This window comes from Cyclopterus lumpus, chromosome 5 (genome assembly GCF_009769545.1).
Source record: "Cyclopterus lumpus isolate fCycLum1 chromosome 5, fCycLum1.pri, whole genome shotgun sequence".
NCBI classification, from domain to species: domain Eukaryota; kingdom Metazoa; phylum Chordata; class Actinopteri; order Perciformes; family Cyclopteridae; genus Cyclopterus; species Cyclopterus lumpus.
Genome location: NC_046970.1, coordinates 25,547,593 through 25,572,279, shown reverse-complemented (window position 1 = coordinate 25,572,279; position 24,687 = coordinate 25,547,593). Strand labels below are relative to the sequence as shown.

Here is a 24,687-nt window from a genome sequence, read left to right as displayed (position 1 = left end):
ATGGATTATAATATTCTTAACTATATGCTCTTATTTGTGTAAAATCACATGAAACTACGAATCGTTGGCTTAGAATAACTCGTATCAACATACGGAGCGGTTTGTTTCTACAGGAGCCCAGAAAGGACAAACCAAGCAGTGGCTCTCGGGCCTTTTGTGTGTTTTTTAAATATTTTACCTGGTTGAAAGGTTGAAAGTTGACTTTGATGTAATCTGCAACCTCAACACTAAATGTCACTAATCCTCCACACGGCTCCTTTTAAAGGTTGAGATTAAAAGATGTATAAGGTTATTGAAACCTATTTATAAGATTTGATTTTACGTTATAAAAACTTTCTTAAAGTATACGTGTCTCGCGGCAACACGGAGCATAACTAAATTATTACACGATGTAAAGAAAACTATTTATATAACGTTGGAAGAAACAAAAAGCTAAAGTGGATCAGAATGTTATCTGGTTCTAAAAATAGATTATAAATTGGCAGAAAATCTCTGTTAGAGAGGGAGACCCTAACAAACTTGGAATAAAAAATGGGAAGACACTTAAAATCATGGCAACCAAAATAAATCAGAATATGTGAATGAAAGGAACACTTATTTTTGACAAATCCAACTTAGTTTATTGGACTCTAAAAATAAAATAAAAAACTCCTATAGGAGACGAGGCTTATCTCGTAATGTAATGTAATATAATAACATGCCACAACGTGAAAGACAGTGAATAATGATGTTTAAATGTAATTGTAATACTGTGAATATATCGTCATTACGTATCAATTGTAATGTGATGTTTATGTTGTGTTAATATTCATAATATTGTGTAGTTCATGGTAATAAAGCAGCACTGAATTAAACTGAACTGCGTGTATTTCTGAGCGCTTTGTATTAAATAATTTAAAAAAAGACAAGTAAATTAAACTCTCCCAGCATGGGACCGTTAACTATGTCCCAACGAATAAACATTTATTTATAATCCTTCTGTTTGACCTGCTCAACATGGCGGCAGAGACGGGACGTCTCGTAACAGGAAGCGGGACACCAGCTGCGCATGCGCAGTGGCTCAAACCAGGTCCCTGTAAAGATGTCTGAGCAGGCGGGGAGGGAGCGGAGCGGAGGACCCGAAACAAACGGACAGAACCCACGACTCTCCGCAATTTAACCAGTCAAGGTAAGGGCAGGCGGCCGTGCGGAGCCGCGCCGACGGGACCGACGCGCGGCGGAATGCCCCCCCGTCCAGATGAGCCGCGCTGCGGGCGCGCGCGGCGTCTCGGCTCGTAGCAAAGGACATAAACGATGCGCAGGGACGCGCAGCGCTGTGGCAGGGGCGTGTCCGCCATCTTGTGTAAAAGTGGCGCCTTTAACGGCAGCTGTCGCTTCGAGCGGAGACCCGGGCGGGATTGCGCCAAAATGGCCGTTAATGGCGGGACTCGAAAAAAAAAAAAAAGAGACGTCTCTGTGTTTTTGTTTTTGTTTAAGTGACTTTTTGGCCCGGTTCGGACCCGCCGCGGACCGAAGCCCGAGCCGCCGTGTTCGTGTCTTCAGCCCGGGCTCCGGAGAGGCAGCTTTGTGTCGTCCTCCCCCCGCCGCCATCCCCCCCCTCATCTCCTCCCCCCTCCTCCTCCTCCGTGTTTGTTTTGAAATCCCACCGGGCGCATGCGCGTTACCACAAGCGCTGGTTCCTGCGTACGAGAAGGAAAACATCGGGATTTATTTATTTATTTAATTAATTAATTCTCGCGGCGCTTTCATTTTTCCTGCATGTACACAGACGAGGCCGTAAATATTTATTGATCTTTTAATTAAATGATCAGATTTAAACTGATATTGTTCCGCTTCGCCGCCACTGTTTTTGATTTAATCTGATTTTAATTTCCTGACAAATCGATTTATCTCTTGGCCGTATTTTCAATTAATTTTGTTTATTAAATCTAGTCATGTTCGACCGTTTATTTATTTATTTATTTATTATTATTATTATTTATAAAAAGATAATCTGTTTACTATAAAGCAGAGAAATCGGATCAATCGATACTGGAGGACCGTGTCTATTATTTGATCGGAATTTCCGGTTTGTCATTACACCAAGAACAGACACTTCAGTTTATCATGTTACAACAATAAACTTGTAATTGTTTTTAAAGGGGGTCACATTTACATTTTTAAGATGCAAAAAACAAACATGCCCCAGTTTCTCCAATGTGTACCTTTTTTAAAGTTGTTATTATTATTATTATTAGTCACACACACACTAGTTTCACTTTTCTTTTTCAATACCATAAGTCAACGGTATGATAACCGACCATATACATACCACGCTGTATTACGTGTATACTTTTACAACCCTACATTACATTACAATGCATTCTGGGTAAATTATAACATCATGATGCCTTTTTAAATGTAATCTCGTAAAATGCAGCGTTGGTGAGAAACTTGAATAAATCCAGTTTGTTTGTTATTAGAGATTAATTATTAGCTGTTTTTAGTTCAAAGTAGCTTATAATACATCAATAAAACTAATGTTTGGATTTGTTTTAATAAATGAAAATGCCATATTTGGTTTCCTTATTAGTTGAATTGTGTGTTTTGATGAAAGAAAACCCTATAAATTACTGTAACAAAAATAAAAGATTTAGTGTTTTTGATGGTTTAAGCTGACTTCAGAGCCGTGAAATTATTTTTGGGATGGATGGATCCTTGTAGACCCGCTGCTATAATCAACCAAAGGGACCTGTATCTGCCAATATGGATCATCAATTAGTATCGGCATCAATAAAATCTGATCGAGGATCTCTAAAAGTTATATTTGGCTTCTTTTGTTGGCGTTGGAGGGCGTTGGTTCCCCGCCGGCCGTGACCTCCAACAGTCATTGATAAGCAAAAGCAGCCGAGGAGAGTTAAACCATATATACGGACTGATGTCATGAAGCCTTGAGTTCGGCCATTACGCGGTCACCATCTTGGATTACGGCCATCGCCATCTTCATGTATTTTTTTGTTGTTGCAACTAATGAATGGAAGTTTCTATATTTGGAATGAGGATGAGTGACGTAGTGGCGCCCAATATGACTGTTAGCGGCAGCAACCTGTCAATCACAGTAAGCCCCGCCCTAAAGCATCCCCTGCATTATGGTCTGTTTGACTCTAAATGACCATAATTTACTAAATGAACATCACGCTGTATTGAAGAAGACTTGAAACTAGAGATTGAGACCAAAAACTAATGTTTACAATGTTTACTGAGGGAATAAATTAAGAGAGAAGAAGAGTCATTATTATAAATCCAAGACATTGTGAGCGTTTTATTTTGAAAGTTAATAAAGTATGTCTTCCTGTCCAGGCAGGTCGATGTCATTCTGACGAGCAGCTGAGATGTCCAATGACAGCCAGGTATCGGTGAAAGGGGAGGTGGCCATCATGCCGTCTCCCTCTGGCTCCGCCTCATCTCAAGAACCGCCCCTTTCTCCGTCCACCACCTCCAAACCACCTGAGCTCCCAGGTACACCTGTCTGTCTCTGACCTGTCTGTCTGAGCTCCCAGGTACACCTGTCTGTCTCTGACCTGTCTGTCTGAGCTCCCAGGTACACCTGTCTGTCTCTCTACCTGTCTTTCTGAGCTCCCAGGTACACCTGTCTGTCTCTCTACCTGTCTTTCTGAGCTCCCAGGTACACCTGTCTGTCTCTGACCTGTCTGTCTGAGCTCCCAGGTACACCTGTCTGTCTCTCTACCTGTCTTTCTGAGCTCCCAGGTACACCTGTCTGTCTCTGACCTGTCTGTCTGAGCTCACAGGTACAACTGTCTCTCTTTCCGACCTGTCTGTCTGACAGATGAACTGGTCCAGGCTGGATGGTCTAAGTGCTGGTCTCGGAGGGAGAACCGACCGTATTATTTCAACAGATTCACCAATCAGAGCCTGTGGGAGGTGCCAGTGCTGGGTCAGCATGATGTCATCGTGAGTAATGATCCCATTTCCTTTTTAATGTGTCAGGTGAAATGACCACAATAACAACAACAACAACAGGAAGTTTGTAGTATGCCGTTTGGAACTGAGTCTGTCTGTCTGCAGTCTGATCCTTTAGGTCTGAATGCGGCTTCGTCAGACAGCGGCGACAGTAACGGTCAGAGGAAGAGGAGGATCTCTGAGGAGCAGGGGGCGGGGCCTAACAGCATCAAAAGAGTCAAGGTATTAAAAGTCACAAGTTGCCGGTGTGCAGTGGATTGTGGGAAACCGAGTCCTCTAATTGACTTGTGATTCTTCCAGGTGGAGCCCACCACCCCCATCTCTCCCAGCACCCCTGGGGCCAAACCCTGGAACTCCGCCCCTGAGGACAAACCGACCCAACCGGCGACACCCACGACGCCAAGTCCCGCCCCTGCCCCCGCCCCCGCGGTATACAGGCCAGCTGTGTGAGTGCTGAGGCCACGCCCCTCCCTGTTAGCACCTTTAGCATCTATTATTTTTTTTATTATTATTTAATACACTATATCGTGGCAATCATTATATTAAACATGTACGTTGTTGAAGTTGTTTGTTGTTGTTTTCAGTATCTACTGGGATCTGGACGCCCAGACCAACGCGGTGATCCGAGAGCACCCCCCCGCCAACCACCTGCCCCCCCACCCTGAGATCGAGCTGCAGAGAGCTCAGCTGGTCACCAAACTCCGGCAACACTACCACGAGCTGTGTCACCAGAGAGAAGGTACCCGCACGAGTCCTCTTCTGATTGGCCTTCATGGCGATGGAAGGCAAACAAATTCAGAAGACCGTCCCAAATACATACAAAGAATTTAACATTACATTAAAAATATGAACTCTCTTCCCCCAAAAGCTGCTCTTTTGTCGCCTTCTGAAAGTCCGTCTGTCTTGTCAGGTATTGATCCGCCCCGGGAGTCGTTCAACCGCTGGCTGCTGGAGAGGAAGGTGATCGACAAAGGTCACGACCCCTTGCTGCCGAGCGACTGCGAGCCCGTCATCTCCCCGTCCATGTTCAGAGAGATCATGAACGACATTCCCATCAGGTACCCCGTCCGAGTGTCACTTCCAGATGTTTAAAAACAAAAAAAGAGGTTTTGATTAGTTTAGTATTGATGGTGTATTATTGGCATTCTCAGGTTGTCGCGTATCAAGTACAAAGAGGAGGCCCGTAAGCTGCTGTTTAAATACGCTGAAGCTGCCAAGAAGATGATTGACTCCAGGTAGGTTACAACCGACCAATCGGAGCCTTATCCTGCTGATTACCTCACCAGGGAGCGCTAACCTTTGACCTTTTTAAGGGAGCTCTATAGACCCCTTTTCTGTTGGTAGACTAGGTGAGCTATTTTTGTGGGTGTAGTGTTAATATATATAATATTATTTTTAAATGTTTTAATATATAAATGGCGACATTACACAGCTAATAGTTGTTCGCTGCTATATTGACCTTTGACCTGTGCAGGAATGCGAGCCCAGAGAGCCGGAAGGTGGTGAAGTGGAACGCTGAAGACACCATGAGCTGGCTGCGCCGAGATCACTCCGCCAGCAAAGAGGACTACATGGTGACCTTTGACCCTGATTTATACTGTAAATCATGACGAGCACAAGGTGGAATTTACCTGGTTCCAATGCTAAATCAGGCTCCTCTGGTTGTATAGAAGTCTATGCTTCATGTGTTAAAGCTGCATTCTCTCTCCTGACCACCAGGGGGCGACTCCTCTGGTTGTATAGAAGTCTACGCTTCATGTGTTAAAGCTGCATTATCTCTCCTGACCACCAGGGGGCGACTCCTCTGGTTGTATAGAAGTATATGCTTCATGTGTTAAAGCTGCATTCTCTCTCCTGACCACCAGGGGGCGACTCCTCTGGTTGTATAGAAGTCTATGCTTCATGTGTTAAAGCTGCATTCTCTCTCCTGACCACCAGGGGGCGACTCCTCTGGTTGTATAGAAGTCTACGCTTCATGTGTTAAAGCTGCATTCTCTCTCCTGACCACCAGGGGGCGACTCCTCTGGTTGTATAGAAGTCTACACTTCATGTGTTAAAGCTGCATTATCTCTCCTGACCACCAGGGGGCGACTCCTCTGGTTGTATAGAAGTCTATGCTTCATGTGTTAAAGCTGCATTCTCTCTACTGACCACCAGGGGGCGACTCCTCTGGTTGTATAGAAGTCTATGCTTCATGTGTTAAAGCTGCATTCTCTCTCCTGACCACCAGGGGGCGACTCCTCTGGTTGTATAGAAGTCTATATAAATGACTCTACTTCTCTTGATGTATTCCCTCAGTAAACATTGTAAACATTAGTTTTTGGTCTCAATCTCTAGTTTCAAGTCTTCTTCAATACAGCGTGATGTTCATTTAGTACATTATGGTCATTTAGAGACAAATAGAACATAAGGTTTTGGCCAATTTAAAAAAAAAATGTCTGGACTACCCGGTTGCCACCACAAACCGAATTTATGAATGTTAATTCACAAGTCGCAGAGAAGTTCACTGTGCCAGTATGTAATGGTGTGTGTGTGTGTGTGTGTGTGTGTGTGTAGGACCGTCTGGAGCACCTGAGACAACAGTGTGGTCCTCACCTCACCGCCGTGGCCAAAGACTCTGTGGAGGGAATCTGCTCCAAGATCTACCAGCTGTCTGCAGAGTACAGCCGCCGGATGAGACAGACACACCTGAGTCTACTCCAGGACCCCCCCACGGGTACACACACACACACACACACACACACACACCCCTGAGTCTAAAGCCAAACTACTACGTGAAAACGCATAACTTTTGCCACGTTCATGCTGTTATTTTAATGCTTTGCGCGTGTGTGTGTGTGTGTGTGTGTTCAGAGGCCAGTGCGTCCCCCCAGCAGTCCCGGCTGGTCTACTGTTACCCGGTGCGTCTGGCGCTGCCCTCGCCGCCCCTCCCTCGAGTCGAGCTGCACTTTGAGAACGACGTGTCCTGTCTACGCTTCAGAGGGGAGATGGTCAAGGTCAACAGAGGTCACTTCAGCAAACTGGTAAGAGCTGATGGGAGACCGTCGGGGCTTTTAATGGGAAACAGGAAGTTTGATTGACAGACCAGGAGGAATTTAAAGAAATGGCCCTATAAATAAAAGTGTACATTTTATATTTTATTTTCTTTCTATTAAAATACTCAAAAGAAAATACGCTTGTTTGATGTGGTTGTTTTGTAAGACTGTTGATGTTTGTGTTGGTGCTGATGGAGGGAAGCGTCTGTCTGTCTGACTGACTGTCTGTCTGTCATATTCTCTGTCTGTGATATTACCTGTCTGTCTGACTGTCTGTGATACTGTCTGTCTGCCTCCAGGAGTTGCTGTACAGGTACAGCTGTATAGACGACCCTCGCTTTGAGAAGTTCCTGTCCAGAGTCTGGTGCCTCCTCAAGAGATACCAGGTCAGCTGACCCTCTGGTAACCAATCAGGGGTTCCCCTGGTGACGGTAGTGTTTGGTAACGACTCTGACAAGTGGTGAGTTAACGAGGTGTGTGTGTGTGTGTGTGTGTGTGTCCAGGTGATGTTTGGCAGCGGCGCTAACGAGGGCACCGGCCTGCAGGGGGCGCTGCCCGTGTCGGTGTTCGAGGCGTTGATCCGACAGTTCGGCGTTTCCTTCGAGTGTTTCGCGTCGCCGCTCAACTGCTACTTCAAACAGTTTGGCTCCGCCTTCCCCGACACCGACGGCTTCTTCGGCTCCAGAGGGTGAGACAGATGTTCATACCTGTCTGTCTTTAGCTCAGAGGGTGAGACAGATGTTCATATAGTCTGTCTTTAGCTCAGAGGGTGAGACAGATGTTCATACCTGTCTGTCTTTAGCTCAGAGGGTGAGACAGATGTTCATATAGTCTGTCTTTAGCTCAGAGGGTGAGACAGATGTTCATACCTGTCTGTCTTTAGCTCAGAGGGTGAGACAGATATTCATATAGTCTGTCTTTACCCTAGAGGGTGAGACGGATGTTCATACCTGTCTGAAAAGATTAAAGGTGTGTGTGTGTGTGTGTGTGTGTGTGTGTGTGTGTGTGTGTGTGTGTGTGTGTGTGTGTGTGTGTGTGTGTGTGTGTGTGTGTGTGTGTGTGTGTGTGTGTGTGTGTGTGTGTGTGTGTGTGTGTGTGTGTGTGTGTGTGTGTGTGTGTGTGTGTGTGTGTGTGTGTGTGTTTTCAGACCGTTCCTGTCTTTCTGTCCAGTCAGCGGCTCGTTTGAAGCCAACCCTCCGTTCTGTGAAGAGCTGATGGACATCATGGTGACGCACTTTGAGGTCAGTCCCTTAGTTTGAACCACACCAGTCGGTGCTGGTACCAGCTTGCATTGTACTGGTTTGGTACTGGGCCTTGAACCTGGAACCGGGCTGTACTGGTTTTATAGAGGCAGGTCAACACATTGCAGTCCGTCTCTCGTCTGCCAGGCGCTTTTGGAGAAGTCCTCCGAGCCGCTGTCCTTCATCGTCTTCGTCCCCGAGTGGCGCGACCCCGTGACCCCGGCTCTGACCCGCATGGAGGGGAGTCGGTTCCTCCGCCACCAGCTGAACATCCCGGCCTTCGAACACGAGTATCGCTCTGGGAGTCAGCACATCTGCAAGAGGTGCTTTTACCGCGATGTCGAGTGTCGGTAGTATTCTGTAGGCAGTAGTTCGACCCTGCATATGAACCCTGTGTGTGTGTGTGTGTGTGTGTGTGTGTCTCCAGAGACGAGATGTACTACCGGGCGGTGCACGGTACTGCGGTGCTCTTCCTTCAGAACGACGCCGGTTTTGCGAAGTGGGCGCCGACTCCGGAGCGTCTGGCCGAGCTGATGGCGGCGTACCGCCCCTCCCCCTCTCGCCCCGCCACCCTGTCCTCACCTGGCCCCGCCCCTATTACCCCCGGAGACAAAGACTCCACCCCCAAGGCCGCTGATAGGACGCAGAGCGAGGTGATGTCACCTGGTGGCCATGACGATAACAACAACAGCAACACCACTACAACCACCAACGACAGCAGCAACAACAACAACAACAACAACAGTAGTAGTGCTGGTAGCACGAGTAGCAGTAGCAGCAGTAGCAGCACCAGTCCTCAAGAAAAGATGGCCACCGTGTAAATGGGGCGGGGCTTGTATTGTGTAAAGTTTATCTGTTTTTGATCGTTGTCTCGTCCCTTCAGATTGTCCCTCACCAGCACCTGTAGCATCTGCCCACATACCCACAATGCCGTTCTGGACCAACGATAACCCCTCCCCCCCCTTACATCAGCTCTTCTGATTGGTCAAAGCTCTGACGTCACAGCTTCTGGAGCTTTTCATTCGCCTGCAGCTGAGTCACCTCAAGTTGTGGCTGCCAGTTAGAAGATGTAGTTAAGCTCCAGCAATAAAAAAAACTCTTTCCACTCACCTGTGATGTCACCCGTGACATCTGATTGGTCCCCCACACCGACAGGGCTCGGTGATTGGTCGACAAGGCAGCTATCGTTTCTATTGGACTTGTCTTTCCCTTATTGAGTTGGAAAAAAACTTCAGGCCCCGCCTCCTTCACACGGTCTGACCAGTCGGTGCGCGTTCTTTTTAGAGGTTTAACCCTCTCCGGTCTGCGGTGCATTGTGGGAAATTTGTCGCGCAGCACTGGGGGGGGGGGGGTTTGCAGGGCGAAGGAGGCGGAGTCAGAACTGGTCGGCGATGGTCGATGTCTCCTCCCAGAGAGGAGACGATTCAGACTTCCTGTGGCGTCGTTGTTAACCAGGAAGACCAGAGACCAGGTGTGTTGGGTCACCAGGTGGAGATGATCCTCCATTTTTATGTAAAGTTGTGAAGTGTGAGAAGTTTAATTCAGGGTTACGTTATGTTTTCATTGACAGAACCCTGTTTACCACATAAAGCAGCATTTTTCTCCTCATATACTTTTCTCAAAATATTTTTCTCGTCATGTCAACTTTTTAGAAAATGTATTCAGACCTTTTCTGGAAATGTCTCCTTTTTTCTATTTTTCTTCTATTTTCCTTGTAATAAGACTTTTATTTTGTATGACTTTTTATTTTTTTTTTGGTCAAAATATATGTTTCGGTTTAATACTCTTAAACTTGCCATCTGGTTTCATTTAGGATTGAACGCGTTTACGAAACACAAAGCGTTTAATACTGAAGAACATTAAAGGAACCGGCGACTCCTCACACTTCGTAACCGTGGATGTAGAACGAGAACTGGAACCCGAAGACGGACCTTTGTTTGTTTTGTTAGTCCTGTGAGACCCAAAAATGTTGGCCCACTCTAAATATGCACAATAAGGTCTCTCCATCTGTATCCGCCCACAAGTACCAGCTCCGCCCACATAATTTACATAATGACATCATTATTATAATTTGTTCTCTGTTTGAGGACAGTTTTAAAAATCCTTAATGAGTACAAAAAAAGATCTTACCGGCATCCCTTTTCTGATGAGGGTCTTTGGCTGCGTCCAGTTCTTATTGCACATCCAGTCTGTTCTCTGATTGGTCGACGAGTCGTCCAATCGGGCGCCTGTCTCCGTGCGACACCAGTTTCTGCCCCCTGGCCCGTGTAGATACTGTACAGTTAAACTGATATGAAGTCTGTTAATGTTATTTTTTTCCTCATCTGCTGTTTTTAAAATTGATTGGAGAACAAAAAACAAAAAAAAGAAAGAAATTGAGTTTTCTGTATTCTTCGGCTCACGTTAGTTTGTTTTGAACTAAAACCAAAGTGTTATTAAGAAAGTCTATATCTTGTATGTAAAAGTAGACGTGTGTATGCATCAGTAATGCTGAAGTCTAACCAGCAGACTACTCCTCCACATTATTTTTATAATTCTCAGCTGTTCTTTTCTTTTTTTTTAGGTTATTTGGGGGTTTTGTTGTGCATGAAACCTAAACGTAATTCTCAATGAGTTATTTCGGGGCCGTTCTAGTTTGAGCCTTTTTAAAGGAACAGGCCGATGTTTTGGTAGGTCGTGTTTTACTGTTTTATGGCGCCATGCGAGCAGTTTCCACACGTTTCCAGTCTTTGTGCTAAGCTAGGCTAATGTTGGACTGTCCCTTTAAATATTCCTGGAAAGCCAGAAACCCTTTTTTTAATTGTAATTAAGATTGAATTTAATTTTCTCCCTTAGTTGCAATTTAATTTGATTAGTTTTCTCGTCTTTATGGCTTCTGCGTTTTCATAATTTCGAGAAAAATTACATTTTTATGATTTGTATAAAAATAATTACGAAATAGAATTATTGTAATTGTGAGAAAATGACACTCGCGATAAATTTTAATATCGAGAAGATTTTTTTATCCCAAAACATTTTGTCTTTGTTTTACTTGAACTCCGTGTCTAATAAATACAACGTAAATATCTTGTATTTATTAGATAAAGGTCTTGTCGCTACGCAAAATTAATATTTATCACATAATTGATGGAACTTCATTTTGAGAAAAGATTTCATGACATTTCTTGTATTTGTGGCATCCATAGATAAAATGTTTTAAATTATAATTACGAAAAACCGTTTTCTGTTTTACGACGTACAGATCTCGTGATCACGGCGAGATAAGTTAATCGCAAAAGAACTGATGACAAAGAACCGGTGAAGTTGCACAATGTCTTTTTGTGTAATTATGATTTACGAAGTTCTTATAGTTATTTCGAGATCGTTTAGACTTCAATTAAAAGATAGCGCCTCGTGATTATAAACGTATAAAACAGAAGTCGTAATTACAAGTTGCCGCCCACATGTTGTTTTGTCTTTGCTGAATACGATGTTTCTTTATAGTCTTGATTGAAACCGGTGAGTCGTGTGTTTCCTGTAGATTCGGTGAAACCGCTCAAGTCTGGTTTGAATATGAAAATATGACCGTCGGTGTGACGGCACGGCCGGAGAATGTAAATACAGTCTTGTCCCTTTTATCCTGCCTGCAAAACCAAATGCAGCTTCACTCTCCCAGTAAAGACATATCCAACCCAGTAACGCGTCTGTCTCACGCTCTGGTCATGTGACATTACACATAGGAAGTATCCAATCACGAGAAGGTCGAAGGTCAGGGGACGAATGCACTTTATGAGGAACCAGGTTTGGTGGAATAATTAAGACTCATTGAACAATATATATATATATATATATATACTGTATATATGCACATATTTCAACATGGTTTCATTATCTGATGTTTAAATAACCTCTTTATTATGGAGGTTATCTCTAAGTGAAAGAATACAAGAAAAAAAAAGGTAATTTTCAAAAACATTTCATTGTTTTTTTTCATAACTTCCTTCTGTTACATTTTTACGGTGACTATATTTTCTCATATTTGAGATCTGTAATAAATGCAGAATAAAGACAATTATTGAATAAAAAACTGGAGAAAATAGCTCTGATCTGAATCTCTTTCCTCCATAATTAATAAATATATAGCAAATAATCAAAACTTCTCGTAGTTATTAGATTTTGTATTTATTGGTTATGTGTCTCATAGTTTGCATAACTCCACCACATATTTATTGAACTCACTTTATGATCACTTTCGTGTAAAATACTTAATTATTTCAAAGAAACTTCTAAATTCAGATTTATATTTCCACATATTAAGTGCTTTAAGTATCTAGCTAGCCACGCTCCTGATGATGATGATAATAATGCTAATATTAATGATTTAATAAAAATGTTGATATGAATAATAATGACTCGTTATAATAATGATAATATTAATTAAAATGTGTCTTTGGATTCTTTTTCGGATGCTTTTATTTTGAAATAAGGACCGGAAACTGGTCGACACCACCGTGAGCTTCGCACAAGCGGAAGAAACACAGTGACGCAATAGCAAGTCCGTGTTGATTATCGATTTATCGATTAATCGGTTAAACACCAATCGGCCTCTCGGTGTCCGTCCGCGCGACAAAGAACCGGTGTGACGAACCGGGTGAAGAACCACCGGATAAAGAACCGGAAACGGGACTTTGTAACTTCCGCTCCGCTCTTCGCTCGAGGCCTCGCGGATTCAGGCTCGTTTTTTACCCCGGACCGGGTTCAGGACCGGTTCTAGGAATGGGAGCCCACCGCAGCGAGGGGGGCCGGGACTGGCTGGTTCCGGACGGGCCGGAGCAGACGGAGCAGAGCCCGGTACGGACCACAGCTAACGGCGGCTAAAGCGCGATGCTAGCTGAGCCTGGGACGTTTTGTTTTATTGGTCAGATGATGTCACGTGACGTCGTACGTAAATATTATTATGACGCTGTGGATCCACGCGATGGTTGATCCATCTGTAAATAAACAAATAAATGATGAAATGTCTTTTATTTTATACAATACATTTATTTTTTGTGTGTACGTTTAATAAACTCTTTGATGACGTCATGTTTTTACCGTTTTTAATTATTTTTTTAATATTATAAAAAATATGATCTGCTTTGTGAATTAAATAATACATATTATATGTGATTAATTAATTGATCTATTCTCTCCAGAAGCCGTGGAACTTGATGATCAAACACAGACAGATACACAGACGAGGACGCCGCTCACACATGGCAGTCAGGTCAGTACTGGTTTACTGGTTTAGACCCAGTCCTACTGGTTTATACAGAGTCCTACTGGTTTAGACCCAGTCCTACTGGTTTAGACCCAGTCCTACTGGTTTATACAGAGTCCTACTGGTTTAGACCCAGTCCTACTGGTTTATACAGAGTCCTACTGGTTTAGACCCAGTCCTACTGGTTTATACAGAGTCCTACTGGTTTAGACCCAGTCCTACTGGTTTAGACCCAGTCCTACTGGTTTATACAGAGTCCTACTGGTTTATACAGAGTCCTACTGGTTTAGACCCAGTCCTACTGGTTTAGACCCAGTCCTACTGGTTTATACAGAGTCCTACTGGTTTAGACCCAGTCCTACTGGTTTATACAGAGTCCTACTGGTTTAGACCCAGTCCTACTGGTTTATACCCAGTCCTACTGGTTTATACAGAGTCCTACTGGTTTAGACCCAGTCCTACTGGTTTAGACCCAGTCCTACTGGTTTATACAGAGTCCTACTGGTTTAGACCCAGTCCTACTGGTTTATACAGAGTCCTACTGGTTTATACCCAGTCCTACTGGTTTATACAGAGTCCTACCGGTTTATACCCAGTCCTACTGGTTTAGACCCAGTCCTACTGGTTTATACAGAGTCCTACTGGTTTAGACCCAGTCCTACTGGTTTATACAGAGTCCTACCGGTTTAGACCCAATCCTACTGGTTTATACCCAGTCCTACTGGTTTAGACCCAGTCCTACTGGTTTATACAGAGTCCTACTGGTTTAGACCCAGTCCTACTGGTTTATACAGAGTCCTACTGGTTTAGACCCAATCCTACTGGTTTATACAGAGTCCTACTGGTTTAGACCCAGTCCTACTGGTTTATACAGAGTCCTACCGGTTTAGACCCAATCCTACTGGTTTATACCCAGTCCTACTGGTTTATACCCAGTCCTACTGGTTTATACAGAGTCCTACTGGTTTAGACCCAGTCCTACTGGTTTATACAGAGTCCTACCGGTTTAGACCCAATCCTACTGGTTTATACCCAGTCCTACTGGTTTATACCCAGTCCTACTGGTTTATACAGAGTCCTACTGGTTTAGACCCAGTCCTACTGGTTTATACCCAGTCCTACTGGTTTATACCCAGTCCTACTGGTGGTTTAGACCGAGTCCTACTGGTTTATACTGGTGGTGTTCACCCTGTCAGACCATTTAAACCACATAAACTCACATTTTATTACACTGACTGGAGAGCAATAAAAGATCTTCTTTTTTTTAAACTGGCTCCATCACACATAGATTTACAGGTTATTGATTATTTGATAGTCCACAGTGAAACTGAACACACTGGTGTGTGTCTGTTCATACTAGTTTAACTGTGTGTGTGTGTGTGTGTGTGTGTGTGTGTGTGTGTAGCTACACTGATCCTCAGGTGTCCATGGACCTGTTGAGGGCCGTGCTTCAGCCCAGCTTCAACGAGGAAATCATGGCTGTGTTCAGGAAGTACCACAAGGTCAGAGGTCACCGTTCAATTCATTTGTATTGCTCAATATCACAAAACAGTTGTAGCAACAGGTGTGGGAACAGATGTGTCGGTTTACGTTCTCATGTTGTTGCTTTTATTCCAGTTCTTTGAGAAAGCGGCGGAGAACGTGAAGGAGAACGCCGGTGACGACGTTCAGACCGACCAGCTGATCAGAGAGGCCTGTAGGAACGTTCTGGAACACGTGAGATCACTTCCTGTCCTCTAACCCGTGGCCCTGCCGGTCATGTGACACCCCCCTTTGTCCTCGCCTGTTTCACGTTGAATGTTCATGAAGAGACACCAGGTGTCATGCGACCGGCCGCTGGGTTCTGACCTCACGACCTTTGACCTCAGGGGTCTGTTGTGTCTCTGTGTGGTCACCGTGGTTTCTCTCTGATTTCATCCCCAGGCCAAACAGCTGTTTCCAGAGGCGGAGGTGAATAGGGCAAGGTCAGAGGTCGCCATCAAGGTAGGAACGGACCAATGAGAACCGCCGGAACGTGTTTTAACCTGGTCCGGTTCTGATCTGGTTCTTTGTGGCCCGTCAGAGGTCCAGACCCGCTGCTGATGAAGACTACAGTCAGAGAGGAAGCCCCGTCCCCAAGAAGGTACTGTCACCTCTGACCTCACAGGTGTTTGGCTCGTTCAGGTGACTTGTTGTTACTGAAAGGATCAAAACCAGTCTGCGTGAAGAGCTGTGCAGAGACGTGTACGATGTGTTCAAGTTCCATTCAGTAAAAAGGAGTGTTGGGCGGAAGGGAACGTCTAACGATGACGTTAGACTCTAACGTCATCGTTAGACGTTCAAATGTAACCCTGTAAAATTGAGTTCTCTGTGAGAAACTTGAATAAATACACTTGTTAAGACCTGTTTAACTTCCTAATACCAGCTTTAAGAAGCTTATGATAGATAATTAAACCTAGATATCAGGAAAGAGATATTGGGATCAGAACATTAATTGATTAGCCGTGATCATTGTGTCGACAGAGAAGGGCTCGTCCAGGTGCGGTGGCGGCCTCCGATCGACCTCACACCTTCTCCACGCAGTGAGTATCTAACAGCAGACAAATGACATCATCATCATCATCATCATCATCATCAGTATCCAGGTAGATCACCTGACACCTGTGTGACTGTCCTGTCCTCAGAGTGAAGCTCAAGTCGGAGCCGATCAAGAGAGAAGGACCGAAGGTGAGTCAGGAGGAGACGGCCCAATTAGAACCTCCGATGTTCGTCATCAAGACACCCGATTGGTCAGAAGTTGAATGTCCCGCCTTCTTTCTTACAAGGATCGGTGTATTAAATCTGACGAGCACACACACATTGTAAAGATGTGTGTGTAACCGAGCAGTTAGCTTATCAGATATTACCAGGCTAATCGTGTGTGTGTGTGTGTGTGTGTGTGTGTGTGTGTGTGTGTGTGTGTGTGTGTGTGTGTGTGTGTGTGTGTGTGTGTGTGTGTGTGTGTGTGTGTGTGTGTGTGTGTGTGTGTGTGTGTGTGTGTGTGTGTGTGTGTGTGTGTGTGTGTGTGTGTGTGTGTGTGTGTGTGTGTGTGTGTGTGTGTTATAGTGGGAGCCATCCAGACTGAATGAAAGCAGCACATTCGTTCTCGGCTCCAGAGCCAACAAGTGAGTCAACATGTAAACATTGTGTAATGTCAACGACGTGTAAACATGACATCCAACATGTCCGTCGGGTCGCACGGTCTGTTGAACAGGAAGTCATCGTGTGTTGTGATGTCACTGCAGGGCGCTGGGGATGGGCGGGACCAGAGGACGCATCTACATCAAACACGCCGATCTGTTTAAGGTGAACCGTCTTACAGTCGGCCACGACCTTTGACCTTTGCCTGCTACACTTTTAAACACTGCGTTTGCTTCAGTATGCAGCGGATGCCAAGGATAAGCAGTGGCTGGCAGAGAGACACCACATGAGAGCCACGGGAGGGAAGATGGTGAGAGGACGAGTCGTAAACATTAAGACGCTGAACTCTCTGACGGACGACTGCGGCACTTGAACGCATCGCGGCAAACGTGTGTTTTGTTTTTGTTTTCAGGCCTACCTGCTGATTGAGGAGGACATTCAGGATCTGTCTCGCAGCGACGAGTACAAGTGAGTCTGACGTTGCTCTTTCATCTGTGTACCAGCTCCACAGGTGTGTGTCTGTGGTTACCGTGGTAACAGCTGCGTGTGTGTATGTATTCAGGGACTGTGCAGACGTCAAGATGGACGAGTTGAAGCCGTTCTCAGTTCCTCTGTGGATAGTGGAGAAGATGCAGAGAGCCATGGAGGCTCAGAGAGACGCCGACCCCTGAAGCTGACCCCCATCAAATGCCCCCCCCCCCCCCCCCCTCAGTGATCATGTTGTTCTTGTTAATGCCGTTTAAAAAAAAAATGAAATAAAAGACAAACCCTGCATGTTGTGACATCACGTCTTTTATTTACAAAAATAAACCAATCATCAAACAGGGCAGTGACATCATCAAGGGGCGGGGCTTCACTCGATCCCTTCCTGTTTGTCCTTGATGGAGACTCTGAAGCGTTCCTCCAGCAGAGACAGCTCGCTGATGAGATCCGTGATGGCGTTCGTAAACGCTTCCTGTCAAAAGAAAGAGACGGATAAGCTGCTGGACCACGACTCATCTCAGGTGTGTGTTTACCTGTGGACTGTAGTCCTGTGTGTGTGTATTTACCTGTGGACTGTAGTCCGGTGTGTGTGTGTTTACCTGTGGACTGTAGTCCGGTGTGTGTGTATTTACCTGTGGACTGTAGTCAGGTGTGTGTGTTTGTTTACCTGTGGACTGTAGTCCTGTGTGTGTGTGTTTACCTGTGGACTGTAGTCCTGTGTGTGTGTGTGTGTTTACCTGTGGACTGTAGTCCGGTGTGTGTGTGTGTGTGTGTTTACCTGTGGACTGTAGTCAGGTGTGTGTGTGTGTGTTTACCTGTGGACTGTAGTCCTGTGTGTGTGTGTGTTTACCTGTGGACTGTAGTCCTGTGTGTGTGTGTGTTTACCTGTGGACTGTAGTCCTGTGTGTGTGTGTTTACCTGTGGACTGTAGTCCGGTGTGTGTGTGTGTGTGTTTACCTGTGGACTGTAGTCCGGTGTGTGTGTGTTTACCTGTGGACTGTAGTCAGGTGTGTGTTTACCTGTGGACTAGTCAGGTGTGTGTTTATCTGTGGACTAGTCAGGTGTGTGTGTGTGTGTATACCTGTGGACTGTAGTCAGGTGTGTGTGTGTTTACCTGTGGACTGTAGTCCTGTGTGTGTGTGTTTACCTGTGGACTGTAGTCCGGTGTGTGTGTGTTTACCTGTGGACTGTAGTCCTGTGTGTGTGTGTTTACCTGTGGACTGTAGTCCGGTGTGTGTGTGTGTGTTTACCTGTGGACTGTAGTCAGGTGTGTGTTTACCTGTGGACTAGTCAGGTGTGTGTGTGTGTGTATACCTGTGGACTGTAGTCAGGTGTGTGTGTGTGTGTGTTTACCTATGGACTGTAGTCAGGTGTGTGTTTACCTGTGGACTAGTCAGGTGTGTGTGTGTTTACCTATGGACTAGTCAGGTGTGTGTGTATGTGTTTACCTGTGGACTAGTCAGGTGTGTGTGTGTGTGTGTGTATGTGTTTACCTGTGGACTGTAGTCAGGTGTGTGTGTGTTTACCTATGGACTAGTCAGGTGTGTGCGTGTTTACCTGTGGACTGTAGTCAGGTGTGTGTGTGTTTACCTATGGACTAGTCAGGTGTGTGCGTGTTTACCTGTGGACTGTAGTCAGGTGTGGTCTGCACTCTGATGACGATCTTGTGTTCCAGAGGATGAGGAACTTTATAGCCAGCGAACAGAACCTGCGGATCCTTTAACAGCTGACTGACACAAACATGGTCGGACGTTATTACCTCATAAGACGGTTGTGAAACACTTGGAAACACAGCGTTGTAATATAACGTGTAAGCTACCATATTTAGTTACTTTAACAGCTCCCGAGGAAGCAGTGTTCCAGTGTATGTGTCTGGGGCTTTTATTGTGAAGGACAAAACGGAAAGAGACAAAGAGGGCCATTGTGCTGAGTGGGTGTTGTTGCCTTCTTGTGCAGAATATTGTGTTACTATTATAAAATAGAGGCGCAGCATAGCCCTCGGCTACATAATGTAATCGATCATAAACTGTATTTTTGTAAAAAGTCAAAATGTACATAATGTAGTTTTGAATAAATCTGCCTAATTGATCCTTTTGAGTCAACACCGGTCCCGACGATCTGATCCTTTCACAATAAGAGCCTGTCGCCTGCATCAGAAGTTTACTGTATAAAATAGAGGACAAATACACCAATAAAAACTAATAAATATCCAGCGGCGGCCCCTGCCGATACTCTGCTCCTCCTCCTCCCGGTGTATCGATCCCGTGACGTAATGAGTTAGTGTTTGACCGCGTGGCCTCTTACGCTCTGATGATGTTCCCCAGCGTGTGGTCCTCCTTGTTCAGCGTGAACAGGCACGCGTTGGGCACCTTGGTGTCCTTGCTGATGCTGATCTTCTTCTCTCCTTCGAACAGGAGGAACGACTCGAAGGCAGGAGGCGCGTTCATGGTCCTGAGCTGAGCGGCGGGCGCGGAACGGAGGCGGCCGGAAACGCGGTTCCTTCAAAACAAGACGACTTCCGGCTTCTTCTTCAGCTTCTTGCGGTTACCGCCCCCTGCTGCTCAAAACACACCAGCAATATTATATATATTATACTTTTAAACATAGCTTTATAAGAGTCAAATTAATATTAATATTATATATATCTTATAAGAGTCCAAATAATAACATTATGATCCTATTATATATATTATACTCTCACATTATAAGAGTCCAAATAATATAAATATAATCATATTACATATATTATACTCTCATATCATAAGAGTCCAAATAATATTAATATTATCATTATATATATAAATTATACAATATATATATTATAATAATATGATCATATTATATATATATTATACTCACATTATAAGAGTCCAAATAATCTATAGAAACAATACCCAGCACATACTATCCAACCTGCTTTTCTTAGTTGTTATGCACCTTTCACAAAGTCAAATTCCTTGTATGCGTAATGCACGTGGCCATAAAAAACAGAGCAGCTTCTTTCCTCAGTCTGTGAGACACAGAAATAAAATAAGTTAAGATAAAAATAGAACTTTATTAATCTCGAAAGAAATTGTTGTCCCATAGCTTCAAAATAGCAAAAAACAATTAAAAAAAATATATAAACATGTATGAACAATATAATAACAATTATTAAGTATACATTGAATAATACTGACAATGTTGCAAAAGAGAACAGGGTAGCAATAAGAGTAAGGTAAATAAATAAAGTTAAAAAAAATCAATAATTAAATACAGAAGAGAACAATATAGATGTTTATAACTAGTGCTACTAACACCGGTGCCTAATAGACACTAAATACTGAGCATGAAGAGCATGAAATCCATCCCACATATAATATAGTGCTTCTCTTATGTAACACAATGGGACTACAAACTGCCGTTGGTTGCATTTAATACATTTTATTGTTATATCATTATTATTACCATTGTTATTATCAGTGTTATTGTTGCTGTTTGTATATATATATATTCTACATGCCCCCAAAATAAATAAGCAAATACATAAATAAGTATATAAATCAAACACAAAAAGTTAGTTTTTGACTCCGTGACGCGTTCGTGAAACGCAGTTCCGGGGAAGTTCCTCTTGTCCAATCACATCGCTGCTCCCTCCGCGCACCCTCTTCTCATTGGCTAGCCGCGGGCAGTTTGTTTTTGAACGCCGGGCGCCGATTGGCTCCGCGTGCGAGGAAGCGCCGGTTTAAACAAGGGGGGGCGGGAGCGAACTCAGTTTGAATCAGCAGCTCGAGCCGCGAACACCCCGACGCCCCGACACGGTGAGTCCCGCAGGTAGAGCGCTCACCTGGTGTATACGTGTGGTGCGCGTGTGGCTGTCCAGACCCGGCGGCGGCGCGTCTCCTTTCCGCTTTAAAATAAACGCCAACCGTCAAGGTAATCCTCCGCGGCTACAACTTCCGGTGGCGAATGCCTCACACGTGACGACAGCTGCTGTTGGCTCGCGACGATTTAAAGGGATAGTCCCCCCCCCCCCCCCTCCAGCTCGTTGTGAATGCCGGTGCATCAGTGTCTTTGTCCCGCTGTGGTCCCGGTCCGTCGGTCTTGACCTGCCCTCTTTTTCTCGTTTGTCCCAGCAGAATTGAACGCACCATTTGTTGTCGTCGCACCCATGGCCTCCCAGAACATGGACCCCGCAGCGGCCGCAGCCTCGTCCACGGCCGCGCTGAAGGGCAGCGAGAGCGGCGGCAGCGCGGCCAGAAGCTCGGTGTCCAAACGGTGAGAGACGCGAGCCCAGCGACCGGTGCTCTCCAGGGACGCTGTACGGAGCCACAAGCTCACTGTCTGTATGCCATAGTTCAGTTATTGGAGATCATTTACTGTTAAAAAATATATATATTATTATTTATAATATATTTTGGAACTTGTTTATTTTGTTACTATGTCTCTTGTTTGCATTATTCCTATGTTGCTGGAAATCCTGCACATTTCCCCACTGCGGGACTAATAAAGGATTATCTTGAATTACTTCAGTGGGAGACACTAATGAACAATGTTTTTATAGCTCTAAAGCCTGTAATTTACTAATGTTATATATTCACTTATTGATAATTAATTAACAGTAATAATTACTGATGTGTTTCATGTATTCTGTTCATGCTGAGACGAAGTCAATACATTTAAATTGATATATAAAGATGTGGGTCAATGCAACACCATAACGGTGAAGTTGTCCCTGTGTGTCTGCAGGCTGCAGCAGGAACTCATGACTCTGATGGTGAGTTTATATCCTAAGACGTATGCTTTATAAATATACGTGTGACGTCACGTGGCTAGTCATTCGCTCCGATGATGAGGTGATGACATCACGTGACCTCTCTCTGTGTTGTCGGTGCAGATGTCGGGCGATAAGGGGATCTCGGCGTTTCCAGAATCGGACAATCTCTTCAAATGGATCGGGACCATCGACGGCGCTAATGGGACGGTATGTACGCACGGAGAGCCGCGATTGGCTGATAATCATGTGGTGTCAGAGCTGCACCGTAAACACTCCCAGTCCGATGACCTCATGGGGAAACATGAAGCCTTGTGAGAGGTGACGCTTAGAAAATAATAATACAAGTTTACTGTTCGTGTTTCAGGTGTACGAGGGTCTCCGGTACCGGTTGTCTCTGGAGTTTCCTGCCGGTTACCCGTATCAGGCGCCGCGTGTGAAGTTCGTCACGTCCTGTTTTCATCCCAACGTGGACGGACAAGGTTTCATCTGCCTCGACATCCTGAAGGACAAGTGGTCAGCGCTCTACGACGTTCGCTCCATCCTGCTGTCCATCCAGAGCCTGTTGGGAGGTAACGTGGTCTCGCCCTGGTATTGACCGCGATATTTAAACGTCGTTATGTAGCTCATGGGGAGAGTTACTGTGAAGCCGTGTCAAAATGTTGATGCCCTTTTTTGTAAACGAAAAGTTGATGTTTGTTTCAGAACCGAACAACGAGAGTCCGTTGAACACAACCGCCGCTGAACTCTGGGACGACCAAGAAGGTAAGAGGCTGCTGTTGCGTTCGCTGGCATCACGTCAGAAGGCTGTTGCGTTCGCTGGCATCACGTCAGAAGGCTGTTGCGTTCGCTGACATCGCGTCAGAAGGCTGTTGCGTTCGCTGACATCACGTCAGAAGGCTGTTGCGTTCGCTGGCATCGCGTCAGAAGGCCGTTGCGTTCACTGACATCGCGTCAGAAGGCCGTTGCGTTCGCTGACATCACGTCAGAAGGCGGTTGCGTTCGCTGACATCGCGTCAGAAGGCTGTTGCGTTCGCTGACATCGCGTCAGAAGGCGGTTGCGTTCGCTGACATCGTGTCAGAAGGCGGTTGCGTTCGCTGACATCACGTCAGAAGGCCGTTGCGTTCACTCACATCGCGTCAGAAGGCTGTTGCGTTCGCTGACATCACGTCAGAAGGCCGTTGCGTTCACTCACATCGCGTCAGAAGGCTGTTGCGTTCGCTGACATCACGTCAGAAGGCTGTTGCGTTCGCTGACATCGCGTCAGAAGGCTGTTGCGTTCACTGTCATGTCTTTACAACTTCCTGGTCCATGACATTATGAATACAGTTCAATAAACCTACGTTGGGGATCAGCAGCAGGTCGGACAACCACCTTGACCTACCTGCTGCTGGAAAGAGTATTGCGCAATGTTTTACCCTCCAATGAGCGCCCTTCCTCGTCGCTTTCTAGCAACGTCTCCAGAAGGCAGCAGCTGCTTCACTGTACATCAGATGGGGAGCAGGGGCTGATGGGAGTTATATTCCTAATCGCTGTTCTTTCTCTTTCAGCCTTTAAAAATCATCTACATTCGACCTTCAAGAATTGAAGCAGCTCCACGTTTTAGTCTTCTTCTTCTTCTTCTTCTTCTTGTTCTGTCCATTTGCCTTCTGTGTTTGTAAAATATTTTTATGTTTGTCCACCTTGCTGTATCAATAAAGTTCTTAATTCAACACACGTGCACTGACGCTTTATTTATACGTTAAACTGTAGAAATGAAATGTATCGTAAGTATAAGATCATTATTAAATAAATGTAATTTATTTTTAATAAGTCCGTCCAGCTGTTGCTTCTCAGACCGAACCTCCAATTAAATTGATCTGTTTTAATGTTTGTTCACCAGCTGCTGTTTCTCCACAAATATTAGCTTTATAGCTAATTTAGTTTTATAGCTTCGTCTGAACTTTTCCTAAATGTCAGTCAGCTTCTGGACGGAAGTGTAATATCTGATCTTTTAATAATTTAGAAAATATTGAAGCTGATTTGTGAGAACGAGCTTTACGTTTATTCTTTGGAATCCAACTATGAAATATTTTGATGTCAATTTTTAAATTCATTTATGGCTAAACACACCAACATGATCAACTAACTGGTGTTTTTAGTCAGATTTTATTTTTAAGACTGGAGGAAAATAACATTTTAAGGCTAAAATTGTATATTGAAAGGGGTTTTAAGAATAAAGTGGACAATTAATCAGCATTTATTAAGACTTTCTCACATTACTAATTTATCAATTGACTAACTATTTCGTTGAAATAAAAACAGGCTGATAAAGACAGGCCTTTATTTCTAATTCCCTCATAAGTATTGTTCATACATGAGTATGAAGCATAGTTCCCCATTGCACTTAAAGGTACAGCATTACGTTAATAGACATTCCCGTTACAGTAAAGTCAGAAGCAAAATCTGAACTCAAAACTATAGATGTCAATTTACTTGTCCCAGAGGGATATTTGTTCAAAGCCAGGACACTGAAACATATGATGTACATATTGCGTCATGCATAAACACAGATATACATATCATCGTATTAGACGTATAAATGCGTCTGTGTTTTGAAAAGCGCTATGTAAATTAAATATTATTATTATATCAAGAACTACAATTTCCTTGTTAAGCCGCTCCACTGCAGCTGCTTCCGGACGGTTCTCCCGGACCTGATCGAGTGACTCCTGTCTGGAGATGCAGGGCCATTAATCCTTGTAGAAGAGGATCGGGTCGTCTTGGTTCCCGTCAGTTTTCACAAACGGTCCACAAACTCAAAGACTTTCTGATCA

At 44.6% G+C, this 24,687-nt stretch overlaps 4 protein-coding genes across 8 annotated transcripts; 3 read left to right on the top strand and 1 right to left on the bottom strand.

Moving 5' to 3' along the window:
• The first annotated feature begins 1,058 nt into the window (after positions 1 to 1,058).
• Positions 1,059 to 11,910, top strand: pcif1 (PDX1 C-terminal inhibiting factor 1). 2 transcript variants are annotated; one of them, XM_034532101.1, is made up of 16 exons: positions 1,059 to 1,168; positions 3,340 to 3,498; positions 3,827 to 3,951; positions 4,066 to 4,182; positions 4,261 to 4,406; positions 4,545 to 4,699; positions 4,871 to 5,018; positions 5,112 to 5,195; positions 5,435 to 5,534; positions 6,517 to 6,676; positions 6,814 to 6,983; positions 7,295 to 7,381; positions 7,499 to 7,683; positions 8,143 to 8,236; positions 8,384 to 8,559; positions 8,664 to 11,910. In XM_034532101.1, the coding sequence occupies exons 2-16, from the start codon at positions 3,372 to 3,374 to the stop codon at positions 9,055 to 9,057; spliced, it is 2,268 nt and encodes a 755-aa protein (XP_034387992.1). In that variant the 5' UTR covers positions 1,059 to 1,168; positions 3,340 to 3,371; the 3' UTR covers positions 9,058 to 11,910. The 2 variants fall into 2 exon arrangements, with proteins under 2 accessions (XP_034387992.1, XP_034387993.1); XM_034532102.1 differs by having other exon boundaries at positions 1,063 to 1,168; positions 3,344 to 3,498.
• Positions 11,911 to 12,701: 791 nt separating this feature from the next.
• On the top strand, positions 12,702 to 17,408 carry LOC117730427 (deoxynucleotidyltransferase terminal-interacting protein 1). Of its 2 annotated transcripts, none has more exons than XM_034532138.1 (13): positions 12,702 to 13,066; positions 13,414 to 13,481; positions 14,881 to 14,977; positions 15,093 to 15,191; positions 15,399 to 15,458; positions 15,538 to 15,597; positions 15,978 to 16,036; positions 16,139 to 16,181; positions 16,560 to 16,618; positions 16,739 to 16,799; positions 16,873 to 16,944; positions 17,047 to 17,102; positions 17,197 to 17,408. In XM_034532138.1, exons 1-13 carry the CDS (start codon positions 12,992 to 12,994, stop codon positions 17,303 to 17,305), a joined length of 918 nt encoding a protein of 305 aa, XP_034388029.1. In that variant the 5' UTR covers positions 12,702 to 12,991; the 3' UTR covers positions 17,306 to 17,408. The 2 variants fall into 2 exon arrangements, with proteins under 2 accessions (XP_034388029.1, XP_034388027.1); XM_034532136.1 differs by having other exon boundaries at positions 12,703 to 13,066; positions 13,411 to 13,481.
• polr2j (polymerase (RNA) II (DNA directed) polypeptide J) lies at positions 17,407 to 21,045 on the bottom strand. The gene is made up of 4 exons (XM_034532166.1): positions 20,944 to 21,045; positions 19,422 to 19,674; positions 18,739 to 18,847; positions 17,407 to 17,589 (listed from the first exon to the last, which is right to left on the bottom strand). The coding sequence occupies exons 2-4, from the start codon at positions 19,562 to 19,564 to the stop codon at positions 17,488 to 17,490; spliced, it is 354 nt and encodes a 117-aa protein (XP_034388057.1). The 5' UTR covers positions 19,565 to 19,674; positions 20,944 to 21,045; the 3' UTR covers positions 17,407 to 17,487.
• Positions 20,822 to 23,587, top strand: ube2c (ubiquitin-conjugating enzyme E2C). 3 transcript variants are annotated; one of them, XM_034532162.1, is made up of 7 exons: positions 20,822 to 20,917; positions 21,236 to 21,374; positions 21,846 to 21,873; positions 21,994 to 22,080; positions 22,238 to 22,442; positions 22,576 to 22,635; positions 23,422 to 23,587. In XM_034532162.1, exons 2-7 carry the CDS (start codon positions 21,268 to 21,270, stop codon positions 23,457 to 23,459), a joined length of 525 nt encoding a protein of 174 aa, XP_034388053.1. In that variant the 5' UTR covers positions 20,822 to 20,917; positions 21,236 to 21,267; the 3' UTR covers positions 23,460 to 23,587. The 3 variants fall into 3 exon arrangements, with proteins under 3 accessions (XP_034388053.1, XP_034388052.1, XP_034388054.1); XM_034532161.1 differs by having other exon boundaries at positions 20,856 to 21,032; XM_034532163.1 differs by having other exon boundaries at positions 20,888 to 20,917; positions 21,233 to 21,374.
• Positions 23,588 to 24,687: the final 1,100 nt, after the last annotated feature.